We start from the raw sequence: 14,975 nt of genomic DNA, 5'->3' as shown, positions 1-14,975 counted from the left end.
AAAGTTAAGTTTTGAATGACGTGGTTTCCAGAGTATAAAACTCCAGGCCTAAAGTAAAAGTACACTAGAAGCAGCTACTCTAATGTCAAACGCTCATGTTCCCAAGGTCACTCAGAAAGAAAAGCCTTCTAAATTTCAACACTAATATAAAGGAAATACACATAAATTATAACTAGATCAACATGCCTTTCCTGACATGTATATCACATAAACACTAAATGAATAGTTCTAAACATGGGTGTTAGATGACATCTGAAATTCAGAGAAAGTGGTATTCAGGTTCAAATATCACAAACTCCTTTCCTCTCAAAAAAAGAAAATTGTGAAGTTAGCATGAAGTTATTATTATTACCTTCCATAAAACAAAACAACAAAACAAAGCCCAAAGCAACAACAAACAAACAAAATCATAGTGACTAAGGTCACAACATTTAATACCATTTTCTCTCACTCAAATTTATAAGCGTGTGGGTGAGACATTTCTCTCCCAAACCTACTAATGCTTGCCAAAGTGTCAATACAGATTTATAAACTCCTTAAACATCCTAGTCTTTCCTCTACTTGCTTCCTACCTTAGAATGAATGTCTCCTCTCTCATTAAATGAAGAGTTGCTTGTAAGTCGGGTCTTTAAATGACATAAAGCAATCCTAGAGCTCCTTCCCCATTTATAACTGCTATATTAAACAGGGAGATATGGCTCAGTGGGTAAGAGAACTTACTGCTCTTCCAGGACCAGAGTTCATTTCATTTCCTAGCACCCACATGGCAACTCACAACCAGTTATGTAATCCAGTCTCAGGGGACCTGGCCTCGAGGCATGGTATACAGGTGGTACATAGTCATACATGCAGGCAAAGCACCCACACACATAAAATAAAAATAAATGAAGGAAAAAAGAACCTCATATATAAAAATCAATAAGCTGGGTAAGGTGGCACATGTCTTTTTAATGCCAGCAGTTGGGAGGAAGAGGCAGATAGGTGGATCTGAGAGAACTGTTGCTTGGCATTTACAAAGTCATGAGAGTATGATTACCAGCACTGAGAAAAACAAAACAAACTTTGTTTAAATATTAATCTGGGCTTTTCTATATTATCTCTGTTTTCATAAAAATTATGACTAGACCTGTGGCTACTGACAATCTATTCACCAAAGCTTTGAAGCCATTAAATGTCTACACTGAGGCTGGAGAGATGGCTGCTCTTCCAGAAGACTCAGGCTCGATGCCCAGTACCCAAGTGATACCCACAACCCTCTTCTGGCCTTTAATGGCATTGCATGCACATGGTGTGCACACACGCACACACGCACGTACACAAGCACGCAAGAAAAATGCTCATAAGCAGAATAAAATACTATTTTTAAAAAGGCCTGCACTGACAAATATTTTAGTAGCAACTGAGGGAGAGACTGATGCTGCCCCTAGTGTAGACAAAATGAGTCCCAAGCCTTTTTGAAGCTTGGAAAATTAGGTAGCTAGAGAATAATTTTATACAGGAATGTTTGTATACAAATCATTTGATTTATTTAGAAATTTAGGATATTTCTGTAAGACATGCTCTTTCTTTCACGACATTTTCTACAAAAAATGTTTATAGTTTACCTTAAAAGCAGAGCTATTTGAGGGTAGGTAGAGAGTTCAGTGGGTACTTCCAGTGTTAAGCATGAGGGACCCTAGTTTGATAGCCAGCATCCACTTAACAGCCAAGTGTAGGAGCATGTGCCTGTAATGCTATCTCTGGGGAGGGCAGGGCAAGGAAGGTCACCAGGGCTTCCTAGCCAGCTAGCCTAGAAGGATCCAGAGAGTTCCAGGTTTAGTGACAGACTATCTAAAAACATAAAGGGACAGGGTTGACAAAGGAAAACAACTCATGTCAAAATATAACTTCTGTTGTCATGTGTACTCAAGAACACACACACACACACACACACACACAGATTTTTTTTTTTAAACAAAGTAAACTCAGGGTACAGAAAAATAGCTAAAACCAAGATTTCTTTTGTGTGTGTACATATACCTGTGGGTTTCTTTTTGAGACAGGGTCTTCTGCTTTTGTGTGTGCCCTACAACTCAAATTTGCAACAGTTCATTCTCCTTCCGTAGCCACCCAAGTGCTGGGATCACAGGCATGAACCACCACACCTGGCTAAAACCAAGACTTCCTGATAGCTACCTACACATTCCATCTCAGGAAAGTAATAATAACAAAAGTTACAAACCAGCTTTTCTAATATTGTTTTATATAATGCGTTCCTATCTTCTCAATGACTACAGACAATAAAAAAATAGTACCAGAATTATCATTAACTATGACAGCTTTCAAAACAGAAAAAAAAAAGTTCCCCAACTGCCATTTTTTCAGCAGAATGTCCTCACTCTGGATACTTAACTACAGTGATTCAGAGCACAGTGCTTGTAACCCTGCAGCATGCATTCAGCAGCTTTCTTTTCTTCCAGAATATGAGATATGATTCTAGAGCAACCTGGACAGGGCATGCTTTTTCTTCCTTACTTAGCATTCATTCTCTACAGAACATAAAATTTATTCTACATGATCTCTAAGCCGTGTTCCACTTTCTAATTCTATAAATTTTACCTGATTCATTCTTTAACTTGTTTTCTGCAGAGCTAGTGACTGAGCCTATAGCCTTAAACACAACACAAGCTCTCTATCACTGAACTACACTTCCTGCCCTATAGCTTTTATTGTGTTTTTTTCTGTTTTTAATACTTGACCTAAAAAATAAACAAGGTGACATAATGAGTGAACACTAATGTATGTTGGCGTGGTCACATGCATTGATTGTAGGTGTGGCACCAGGAGTCTGAGCTCCTTTAAAAGTATTTCAATGTAAGCAAGCCCTCATGTCCTTAGTAGTTTGTAAGGATGGGACCACATATCACTTCCTTTCTAATTCGCAAGCAGTACTATTCCAAAGACTGCCTTTTCTTCTATATAAGCACCACAGTTCATATCGTAGTCAATACAAACAGTTAATGGTAAAAATTACAATTAGCTGTAAAGAAAACCTCACCTCCACTATATATATATAAAATCATCAAATAAAAAAATATATATTATATATCCTCTCTTCACACACAAAGACACATAGTTATGGCCAAAGAAAACAATATATGCAAAATTATGTTGAAGAAAACAGTGTACAACTTAGGAGGGAAGTTGCTAAATGTGCAAGATTCAAGACAACACCTAGAACACACGTCACAAAAATTCCCGAGGGACTGCCACATGCCATACTAACAGCACCAAATTTACTGGTCAGGAACTATAGTAGATTTGTGGGACACAAACTAAGTACCTTTTTGTGCAGATGTTTTATAGGTCCATGCAAGGCCAATGAAACAATCCGTAAGACACATACAAAGCTGCTCTTACATTGTCCTTTCTTTCTGCTCAGAACTGCTACCCAGTGTGCCACATTCAGTGTGTGGTGATAGGACAAAAAAGCGTACTGGGAAGCCACTTGGGTAGGTCTTAGCTATGATTATATCAATAAGCCAAAGACATTATTCTGTACAAGGACATGGGCTTACAAGATACACAGTTTCAAAGATCTCTCCTTTATTTGCTGCCATTTCTGTTTTATCTATTCTTTCCATAGTCATGATACATTTTGTTTAGAAATATGAACACTAGTTTGACTTTATCTTGCAATACATGGGAACTTGAATTTTCAGCCACCAGAAAACAACACATAGGCATGTAAGTTACTTTTTAAAAAATTAGGACAGACTTTTGTGGATGCAAAATGTTACCTCTAAGATGGCAAACTCCTTTCAAATAAATTTTAACTAAACTAAAGATTGAAGTTTTTCTTTTATCATGCATTTAGTGATTTTAGAGCTGTCTATAGTTAATTATAGACACTGGTTAAAATTTTTATTCTTAATCTATTAAAATTTCTCATTTGGTGTTCCTCTCCAAGCAGCAGTCCAATGCAAAACTAGACCACACAGAAAGCACTAATAGACTTTACTAAATGTTCCTAGAGATTTAAGTAGCTATTAAATAATACCAGAGGATAGAAGACTTCATATCCTAGATTCTAACAGAGGACTACATAAGTAAGCTAAATATATATAATGGCAAGAAACTGCAACTACCTGAATAAGGACATTTTAAATGTGATAATATAAAAGGAAACTTTAGAGCCCTCAGATGGCCCCATCCTGACCAATGAATCGTTAGTTTTTCATGTTCACAGTTCAGATAAGCTTAAAAATGGAAACAAAGAGGCTTTGACATGGAGTTAACACAGAAAGTTTTTGAAAATGTACCTCTTTACTTTGCACTGCCCCTGCCCCCAACAAAGGTTAAGCATAAGAAGTACTCCCATGAAAGTATGTGTAACTAATCATCTGTGGGATCAAAAGTGAGCACAGGAACTATTGTCTCAGGTTTCCTTCCCATGTAACTCCAGCACCATCCCCTTCTCCTAATTTTCCATTTTTAGGACATCCTTGGGAACAGAATGCCCCTTATCTGAACTTCTTCAGATCATGTTGAAAATCTTTCAGACAAACTTAAAATGTGAGTTTTTTACACAAATAATTGACTCCTTTAAAGACAGGGAAGCGCCATTCATATTTATCCATTCAGAAAGATGTAAAAGAAAACTTGTGATAAATCACAAATAAGATCTTTCTCCTACATACATAGAACAGCAGGGATTATTATTAAAAGTACTAAGCTGCATGCTGGACTTATATTTCATATTGTATATGACAAGACAATACAAAAATAAGTTTGGATAACAATGTAATTAAAAGTATGTCAAAGGTTTTCTTTAGAATTCTCACACGAGAATTTAGTTTTTGGTTGTGCATATATATACAAACAAGATATATTCTTTTAAAAAATGTATTTATTATTTTGCATAACATATGTGGTGGTGGGGGCACATGTAAAGGTTAGAAGATAACTGGGGAGTTGGTTCTCTCCTTCTACCTTTATGAGGGTTATGAGGTTCAAACTCAGGCTGCCAGGCTTATGTGTCAAGTGCGCTACCCACTGAACCATATAGCCAGCCCAAAAATTTGAAATTTAGTACTTTAAAATTTACTAAGTAATACAAAGTCTGGCAAAAATGACAGCCAATGTAGTATTAGTTCATTATACACAGAGACCTTACAAATTTTCAGCAGTTAAAAATTCTGACTAGCTGGGCAGTGGTGGTGCATGCCTTTAATTCCAGCACTTGGGAGGCAGAGGCAGGTGGATTTCTGAGTTCGAGGCCAGCCTGGTCTACAGAGTGAGTTCCAGGACAGCCAGGGCTACACAGAGAAACCCTGTCTTGAAAAAAAAAAATGCTGACTAAATAGGAATTACTTTTCTACACCCCATGAGAAAATGTTACCTCTCACAAAACTGGCTAATAGTAAAATAGAAAACAAAAACATTCATGTGATGTTTACTCAAACCAACTCCTCCTCATGCCTAGGATCCATCTGGACTTACATCATGGCCAATTTTTTGCTTTCTTTTGTTAAGGCAGGGTCTCTATGTGGTTCTCTGGCTATCCTGAACTCACTGGACGTCAAGAGATCTGCTTGCCTCTGCCTCCCACGTGCTAGATTTAAAGGCATGCACTACCACACCCAGTGACATCATGGGCAATTCTTACATGTTCATCACGAGTTCATATTCCAATCTAGGTAAACTGAGCCTTCAAATGAGGAAGAGGCTAAAGTCTGATTTTTATCTCATGACAGCATACTCTGAAAACATTTAAGTTCAATTCTTCAAATCCAGATATGTGCTGAGTGCTGAAGCAGCCAGTAGAGACTACAGTTACTATGTAACATCAGAAACACAAAGTCAAACCAAAGCTGTCAGAGTCTGAGCAGTAAAATGAGGTTGGCTATCCCATCTTTCTCATGAACAGCGCTTCTCTGTAGGAAAAGCTCATCTCTGCATAAGCCTACTCACATGAAAAACTGGGAACCATTGGTATGTTTCCCTCGATTTGCCATTGACAAAAGGAACGCTCTGTCATGTTTGAGAATAAAGTTTTCATCTGTTTGAAGAAAACACAAATTTGTTAGTCTCCAATTATAAGAGGCTTTTAAAGTAATGCTCAAGTACTAAATTGAAAGCAAAGGATGATACTCCTCTTCTGGTCAGTAAGATATTTGGCAATATGTAGAAAAAAAATTAACTAATTGAATAACAAAAGCACAAAAAAGGCCGAAAAGATACTAATTAAAGCCTTGAAGAAAAGAGCAGGTATTTAACACTCTGTACAAACAGCCTTAGAACAGTCACTTCCAGCAGCAGCACACTTGGTAAATAATACATAGACTAGTGACTCTCAGGGAAGTCTAGCCAACAAATTTTTAGAAAAATCTCTACAGTAAAATGTATTTCCTTCAAGTTTCCAATTAGCCTGACACATGAACTATATACATAGGTGAGTTTTAATAAGTCTAATCTTGAATGCCTCATATTTTTGTATGGGAAATTTATTATTCCACTGAAGTCAAGCTGGTCTATGAAGAAAAAACATAACATATATTTAGTTTTAGGAAAACACTAAATTATATTAAATTAGCAGTAGGATCACAAAATTACCCAAGGAAGAATATTGTATAATAACATTTTAAAAATATTTTAAGATACAAAGCATCTGCCACAGAGAATAGCCACATTAAAGCGACCCACAACATTAAGTGCAAGTTGCTACACGCCATTACAACCAGCTAGAAAGGGGAAAAATCATCATCACCATCACTTAGAGATGGCTTTAATTCAGGAGAAATAGCTTTAAAACTAGACAGCTATATTATCCAATGTGCCTGATCTCCTCTAATATCAGAAGCTAAGCAGGGTCAGGCCTGGTAAATATTTGGAAGGGAGAAATATCTTTAAAACCAAATCTCCTTTTACATTTATACAAACAAATCTTTCTTTAGAACAGAAACAAAAAAGATTACCAGGGACAGGCTTCTGAGAAATAGTGATCCAGTTTCCCCAAAGGAAATATAAAAGACCATTCCACACTGAAGCTTTGATGGCATTCAAGCCCAGCAATGCTGGAGCTCACTATCAATTCCTGCAACTGACTTTTCTAAGGCTTTTTGGGGAAGTGCCATAGTTAGACTTAATGAAATGTTACTACTGTAGGAATAAAATACAACCGTATAGTTCTAGTACACAAAAGAAAATATACAAACCTCTGAGAACGGAAAAAAAATACCAATTTTTATTCAAAGAAATTGCTTTGTTTAAGGGAACAAAAACCACAACTAGCATCTTTTATCCCTGATGTAGAACTAAGGACCCATTGTAAAGAAACAAAGGCACAGATGCATGTATGAAATCACATAGATTCTCCAAGTCTTCAAACAATACAGAAATCCAGGCACAACCTGACCAGACTGTCCATGGATTTATTAGGAGGGCACAAGGGAGCAGAGTGGAGTTTGTGTTACTGAACTTTGTTCTCTTACCTTTTCATTTTGCAAAAGACCACATTCTCTATAAACAAAAGAATATGTTGACAGTTTTAGGCAGGAAGATAGGAGTTTTCATGTATATAGTTGCCTAACCTCCATGCTGAAAGTCATGTTTAACCTTAAAGTTAGCCTTAATTAAGCTTGTCAATTAAAAGTTATATATTACAATATAATTTATCCCCAAACTCATGCAAATAAAGTATTTTCATGCAGCATTAGTTTCATGCAAACGTGAACTACAAGTAAACCTCTTCTCATTAAAGTATGCGATCAAACTTGCTTTATTATCAGAACTGAAACAAAAACAAAAACAAAAAACCACAAAATACCAGGCCTTACCTTTAAAGTATCCACCATAAATTGATTCTCCACCTTTTCCATTACCTGTAAACAATAAGTTATAATAAAAATTTTAAATATTCAATACATGGTAATAATATTTTTAACATTTATTTTTTGTGTATATGTGTACACACAGGCATATGTGCATGTATGCAACAGTGTGAATGTGGAGGTCAGAGGACAGTTTGCAGGAGTTGGTTCTCTCCTTCTACCATGTGAGTCCCAGGGATTGAACTCAGGTTATGAGACTTGGTCACAAGTGCCTTACCTACCGAGTACCTTGCTGGCTCCATCTGCTTTGGATTTAAGACACAGTCTCAACATTGTAGGTCAGGGTGACCTCAAAATCCTTAAACTCAAAATCCCTGGCCTCTGCCTCCCAAGTGTTGGGATTACAGGTGTGTGCCATCACATCCACCTCTATTACTATTATTACTGTTATTGCAGTACTTGAGAGTGAAACCAAGGCCTAGGACAAATCAAGCAAATGTTCCACCATTCAGCTACATTTTCAGCCCAATATATTATTTTTGATGGCTTCAATATGCTGCAAAAACTCTTAAAACTTTTTAACTGCTACAAGCAAAATAAAAACCCAAAAAACTCCATGATTCTAGGAACATTCAGTTAATCTTTAAGATATCATGATAAATACTGTCAGAAAAATTACCCCATGACCCATTTGTTTTAAGTAATAGATAGTCACACCAAGAAATTTCTAGAATAGATGTAATGACAGTACTATGGTGTTCACTGGAAGGTAATCTCTCCGATAATTATGTTACTAAAATAAATTACATAAACAAAATAAAGTATCACAGTCTTTACTTTTTCACAAATTCTAGATGTATAACATCTGTTCATCCAACAAGGACCACTGAGGACACATACATGTTCTCATCATTCTGTGACATGATATTTACAATTAAAGCAATAGTAAGATTCTTTAAAAACTGATGGATGGATTTATTAGGAATATAACTTTTATCTCTACCTTCACTGAAGTCCCCACCCTGAATCATAAAGTTTTTAACCACACGGTGGAATGTAGAACCTTTATAACATAACTTCTTCCCAGTTGTTTTCCCAAGGCCTTTCTCCCCTGGGGGAAAAAAAAAAAGAAGTTTAGCTACAAACCCATTATTCCACGGGAATAACCAACCAATTAATTTGTGGTCAAATCCCTCCCATGTGCTGATACTATGAGAGATGTAAGACATAGACAGATGACACAATGTATGTAGCATATATACATAATGCACACACCAAAATAAATAATGCAAAGCAGTGTTATGTTTTAAATTGATCCAGAAACAATTCTATGTGCTACAGGAGCTAAGAATAAAGACGATTATTTCACTAAAGAATGAAATCAAGAAAATTGGTTCAAACATAGGTTTTAAAAATTAAGTTTGCTATTTTTAATTTTTTATGTTAACCCTGTTTTATTCTTCTTGGCTAGGGTGTAAGCAATGATACTTAATGAAAAGCAATTTTTAAAAGTGCTAAATTCATCTAAAGAATTGAAATTTGGATAATAGCATTTCCTAGGACAAATTAATTTTTTAGAAAATGTTTTATTTGACAAACTGATACATAGATAGTATTATATGAAGTAGATCCTTATCATTTTAAAGATTATTTCTTTTTCCTCCTCTCCTCTTAAGAAATGTTTCCTCCATTTCTTATCATATTCAAGTTTTAGCTATATAACTCACTCAACAGATCATTATCTACTTATGAAGGTTCTCGTTCTCCTGTCTTAAAGCAGATACATCTGTAAGTAGCCAGTCATTCTTATTGGAAACAGGTTAAAAACTCACTCACCTGAGCACAGGCATAGAAAATTTTTGCATGTTTTTGGACATATGTCTGAGAAGAGCTGAAACATAATTCGACCAACTGAAACAAAATATGAGGGAAAAAAACAGTGAGCAAGTTGATGCTATAACAATATTTCATATAGCAGAACCTAGGAGGAACCTAATAACAGTAATCTTTTTTCTCTTTCTTTTTTTTAAAACAGTACTGGAGATAAACCCCAAACAATAGAAGTGTTTAAACTCATGGCTCTAGAACAAAAATTGTAGAATCTGAAGTGTTTTTTTGTTGTTTTTTGTTTTGTTTTGTTTTTTAAATTTTATTTTTATGTATATGAACTCACTGTCACTGTCTTCAGACGCACCAGAAGAGGGCATCGGATCCCATTACAGATAGTTGTGAGCCACCATGTGGTTGCTGGAAATTGAACTCAGGACCTTTGGAAGAGCAGTCAATGCTCTTAACAACTGAACCACCTCTCCAGCCCCCAAGTATTCTTAATTAATAGTTGTGTGACCTGTTACAGAATGAGTTTTGTCCTTCCACTGTGTGGGTGCCAGGGATCAAATTGGCTCAGCAGCAAGTACCTTCTCCCACTGAGCCATCTCATTGGCCCCCAAGAAATGAAGTTTCGGGCTGGTGAGATAGCTCAGTGGATAAGAGCACGGGCTGCTCTTCCAAAGGTCCTAAGTTCAAAATCCCACCAACCACATGGTGGCTCACAACCATTTGTAATAAGATCTGACGCCCTCTTCTGGTGTGTCTGAAGACAGCTACAGTGTACTTATTTATAAAAATAAATAAATCTTTGGGCTGAAGTGGGCAGGGACTGAAAGGAGTGAGCGGGGTTGACCAGAGCAAGCAGAAGTCCTAAATTCAATTCCCAAAAAACACATGAAGGCTCACAACCATATTTGTACAGCTACAGTGTACATAAAATAAGTAAATACATCTTAAAAAAAAAAGGAACGAAGTTTCAGTTTCCAATTCTCTTCTAACTCAATTTCCTCCCTCACTCTACAAAATCCTTTCCCTTATAGACATTTTACTTAAAGAGACAGGATAAGGGCCTGTTGTGGAGGCTCATGCCTTTGATCTTTAATTCCAGTACTCAGGAGGCAGACTGATCTTGGTGTGTTCAACTCCAGCCTGGTTACACAGTAAGACCAGGACAGCCAAGGCTGTTACACAGAGAAACCCTGTCTCGAAAAACCAAAACCAAAAGATAAGAGTTTGGAGGGATAAATCAAAATTAATTGTAGACCAAGTATGAACCATGTTTAGAACAGACACAAACCAAGTTCTACTGTTATCACTAAAAGTTTTAATATATTTCTGTCTATCCTAGTGTCTCCTTAGCTTCACTACAGATACCTGTCATGAATAAGAGTGGGATCATTACTGCCCATCATGGAAGGAAACATCATACGTCAACACTCTAAAACTAGTCTCTAACCAAATTAATTTTAAAAACAATTTCAAAGCTGTAGCTGTTTTTTGAAGAAAAGGAGGGGGAAAGAAAACAAAAAGAAAGACTTTTAGGTAATAAATGACCAATGTGCATAAATACATGTCAGAATATTTCAAGAATACCTATAACATCAGAAACGTGGAAATACTAGTGCAATAAAAATATTGGCATCAATCTTTATAAACCCCTGAAATGGCTGAGGTGGGCTTCAAGGTCACAATCATATGTTTTGCAAATCAGAACATACTTAGATCTTTGGAATAATTGTACAATATTTGCCTGCAAGATAAAAAGACATAAAACAGCTGGGTGTGGTGGCCTTTAATCCCAGCACTCAGGAGGTATAGGTAGATGGATCTCTGTAGTTTTGAGGCCAGCCTGGTCTACATAGTGAGTTCCAGGAGAGTCAGGGCTACAGAGAGAAACCCTGTCTTGAAAACCAAAAAAAGAAAAAGTAAAAACAAGGCCAGGAGTAGTCCCCTCTTCTTTTAATTCCAGCACCAAGCACTCTAAAAGGCAAAGACAGGTAGATTTTGGTGAATTAAAGGCCAGCCTGGTCTACAGAGTTCCAGGACAACCAGGGATATGTAGAGACCCTGTCTCAAAAGGGGAAAAAAAAGAAGAATAAAAACCTAGGGCTTTCTTAGAACAATAGTAACCTAGGCTTGCTTGCTTGCTTTTTTGGTTTTTACAAGACAGGGTTTCTCTGTGCAGCCCTGCTATCCTAGAACTCACTCTGTAAACAAGGCTAGCCTTGAAGCTACAGAGACCCACCAGCCTCTGCCTCCTGAGTGCTGGGGTTTGGCAGGTTTAACCTAGGCATAAAACCAGAAAACTAGCCGGGCAGTGGTGGCGCATGCTTTTAGTCCCAGCACTTGGGAGGCAGAGGCAGGCGGATCTGAGTTTGAGGCTAGCCTGGTCTACAGAGTGATTTCCAGGACAGCAGAGGTTACACAGAGAAACCCTGTCTCAAAAAAACAAAAACAAAAACAACACAAAACTACTGTAACATCTAAAGCCAGTGGTTCCCCAACCCACCTACCCAAAACTCACAGTGCTTTTAAACAATTGTTCTCAACCTTCCCAATGCTATGACTCTTTAATACAGCTCCCTATGTTGTTGTGACCCCCACCATAAAATTACTTTCACTGCTACTTCATAACTGTTATTTTGCTACTATCATGACTTGTAACATAAATATCTATCATGTAATATAATATATTCTCCAATGGTCTTAGGTGACTCAGTGAAAGGGTCAAGTCTGACCCCAACAGGGGTTGAGACCCACAAGTTGAGAACCTTTGCTTTAAAATGAAAGCTAGTGAATGTTTCTACCTAACAGATGATTGACTTTAAGTTATTTACCTCCTACTAGCACAATAAATTTGAAAATATGAGGTTAAATGTTAAGAGATGTAGAACTAACTTCATTAATAAAAAAATAATTTTTTTAAAAATCTTATCTCAGCTGGAGAGACGGCTCAGTGGTTAAGAGCACTGGCTACTTGCTCTTCTAGAGGTCCAGAGTTCAATTCCCAGCAACCACATGGTGGCTCACAACCATCTGTAAAGGGATCCGATGCACTCTTCTGGTGTGTCTGAGGACAGCTACTGTATACTCATATAAATGAAATAAATCAATCTTTAAAAAAAAAATCTTGCCCAGCAGTGGTGGCACACACCTTTAATCCCAGCACTTGGGAGGCAGAGGCAAGTGGATTTGTGAGTTCGAGGCCAGCCCGGTCTACAGAGTGAGTTCCAGGACAGCTACACAGAGAAACCCTGTCTCAAAAAACTGGAAAAAAATAAAAAATAAAAAAATCTTATCTCAAATCCCACCTTCTTATCCCACACCTTCAAATCTTCAAATCTTATCCCCATCTTCTAACTTGTTGCAGAAAAGTTTCCATTGTTTCTTAATCTCATGAAGGAAGATTTAGTGCAAGAGCTTTTTTTCCCTCTACATAACATTAAGATTGAGGGATAGACAAAAATTAAAACTGGTATGACTTTAGTTTGGTGCAAAGGCAAAACACAGCCATATACAGCTAGAGATGACTTGGCAGTTGAGAGTACTCAGATTCGATTTACAGCACTCACACGAAGGCTCACAGTATCTCCAGTCCCAAGGGATCTTTTACACCCACTTCTGGCCTCCACAGGTGTGATGTACACATGTGGTATACAGACATACACACAAGCAAAACACCCATACACATAAATTACAAATAAAAGACAGGGCAAATTGCCATCTCCAGAAAATTTTTCTTAAAATATCCTAGAGCAGTGGTGGGTTGTGGTTTATGATCCCTTTGGGGGGTGGAATATTAGATATCCTGCAATATAAAGTAGTAATGGAAAAAATATTATGGTCGGGGTCACCACAACATAAGGCCCTGTATTAAAGGGTCTCAGCGTTAGGAAGGGTGAGAATCACTAGGGCAAGGGAGAGGGCTCAATGGGCAAGACCACAAATGTAAAGATCTAAGTTTGAATCTCCCAAATCCATGTAAAATGCCAGATGCAAACTGGGGAGAGAACACAAGGTAACTAGTCTGACTTTTGTGATGAAATTCCAAACCAATGGAGGACCCTGTCTCAGACAAGATGGTGCCTTAGAACTGACATCCAGGATTGTTCTGACCTCCACACACTGTGTATGTGTAGACCTACACATGAGTTGGAGTAAGTGAGCACACACAGGCACATATAACCTAGGATAAACAGATTAAGAAAATCAGATTCCTAATGCACTACAGACCATATTAAGCCATGTTCTACCACTGAAATATGTTTAGTCTTCCATTTTGAATGAAATATGAACAAACTTTATCAAAAAAGAACTATCATAATTTCTGCCTATAAACTTAAAAATTCGTTCACTACCCGGCAAATCCCACATGGAAATTGATCTCTGTTAAAAAAAAAAAAAAAAAAAAAAAAAAAAGAAAAAGAAAAAAAGTGAAAATGTTAATCTAAATTAACCTCATTAATGAGATAAACTGTAGACTTTCAACAATTAAAACTGTATTATTTTATAGAGAACAGCTAAGATTTGATACTCTTAGTTTTGAACATCAACAGAAGAAGGCATCTGAAGAAAAGCAAGTCAATGTGGTTCAGTAGGTTGTTTTCGGGGGACAAGGCACAAGCTCTGCTCATGAAACATACCAAGAGGAAAGCAAAAGCAAAAAACCAGGGCTCAGGGCAGCTAAAGAGGGAGGGGTTGGGCATGCAGCACCAGTGGTAGAGTGCTTGTTAGCATGGCCTGATTATTAGTATCAAAAGTAAAAGATAAAAAAAGAACTAAGAACTAAACTTTATCCTCTCAAAGCTTCTATAAACACACACAAAAAACCCAAAAACAATAAAAAGTTCCTCATTTAACAACTAGTCTTTAAGACTGGCCAATCAGCTCCTGCCCTCTATACTTTTTGAGATGTGGTCCCATTAAGTTGCTCAGACAGGCCATGAACTCAATTTGTAGCTCAGGAGAACCTTAAACCTACAATCTCCTAGTCCAGGCTAACCCACTAAGAGGGGCTGTTGAGATGTCTCAGCAAGTCAAGGTGCTTGCTGCAAACCCGAGTCTTGAGCTTGATCTCCAGGTCCCACATGGTCAAAGGAGAACTCACTCTGACTTATTTTTAATCTTCTGATCTCCACATGTATGTACTCAGACACATTAAATAAGTTAATAAAAAATTCTTTTTCAAATAACTGCTAGGACAGTAAACACCCGGTGGGTGTTTACTCCCTCACTGGCTTCCCTAGCTGACAGTAGTCTGCCTAATTAAAATTGTGCTCAGTTATGAATACATCCCACTAAATCCGTGATACAAAGCCATACTCGATTCTCAAA

General features: G+C 37.2%; 1 protein-coding gene across 1 annotated transcript in view; it reads right to left on the bottom strand.

Moving 5' to 3' along the window:
* Nktr (natural killer cell triggering receptor) overlaps positions 1-14,975 on the bottom strand; it is a 40,103-nt gene that overhangs the window by 19,531 nt on the left and 5,597 nt on the right. Inside the window, exons 3-6 of the mRNA XM_031345750.1 lie at positions 9,648-9,722; positions 8,815-8,922; positions 7,818-7,862; positions 5,953-6,040 (exon numbers count right to left, since the gene is read on the bottom strand). Coding sequence (XP_031201610.1) covers positions 5,953-6,040; positions 7,818-7,862; positions 8,815-8,922; positions 9,648-9,722 — 316 coding nt within the window. The remainder of the gene's footprint in view (positions 1-5,952; positions 6,041-7,817; positions 7,863-8,814; positions 8,923-9,647; positions 9,723-14,975) is intronic.

The sequence above is a fragment of the Mastomys coucha genome, unplaced genomic scaffold (assembly GCF_008632895.1).
Source record: "Mastomys coucha isolate ucsf_1 unplaced genomic scaffold, UCSF_Mcou_1 pScaffold23, whole genome shotgun sequence".
In the NCBI taxonomy this organism is placed as follows: Eukaryota; Metazoa; Chordata; class Mammalia; order Rodentia; family Muridae; genus Mastomys; species Mastomys coucha.
Note: the sequence above shows the minus strand (reverse complement) of the source record. Positions and strands in the feature narration are given on the sequence as shown.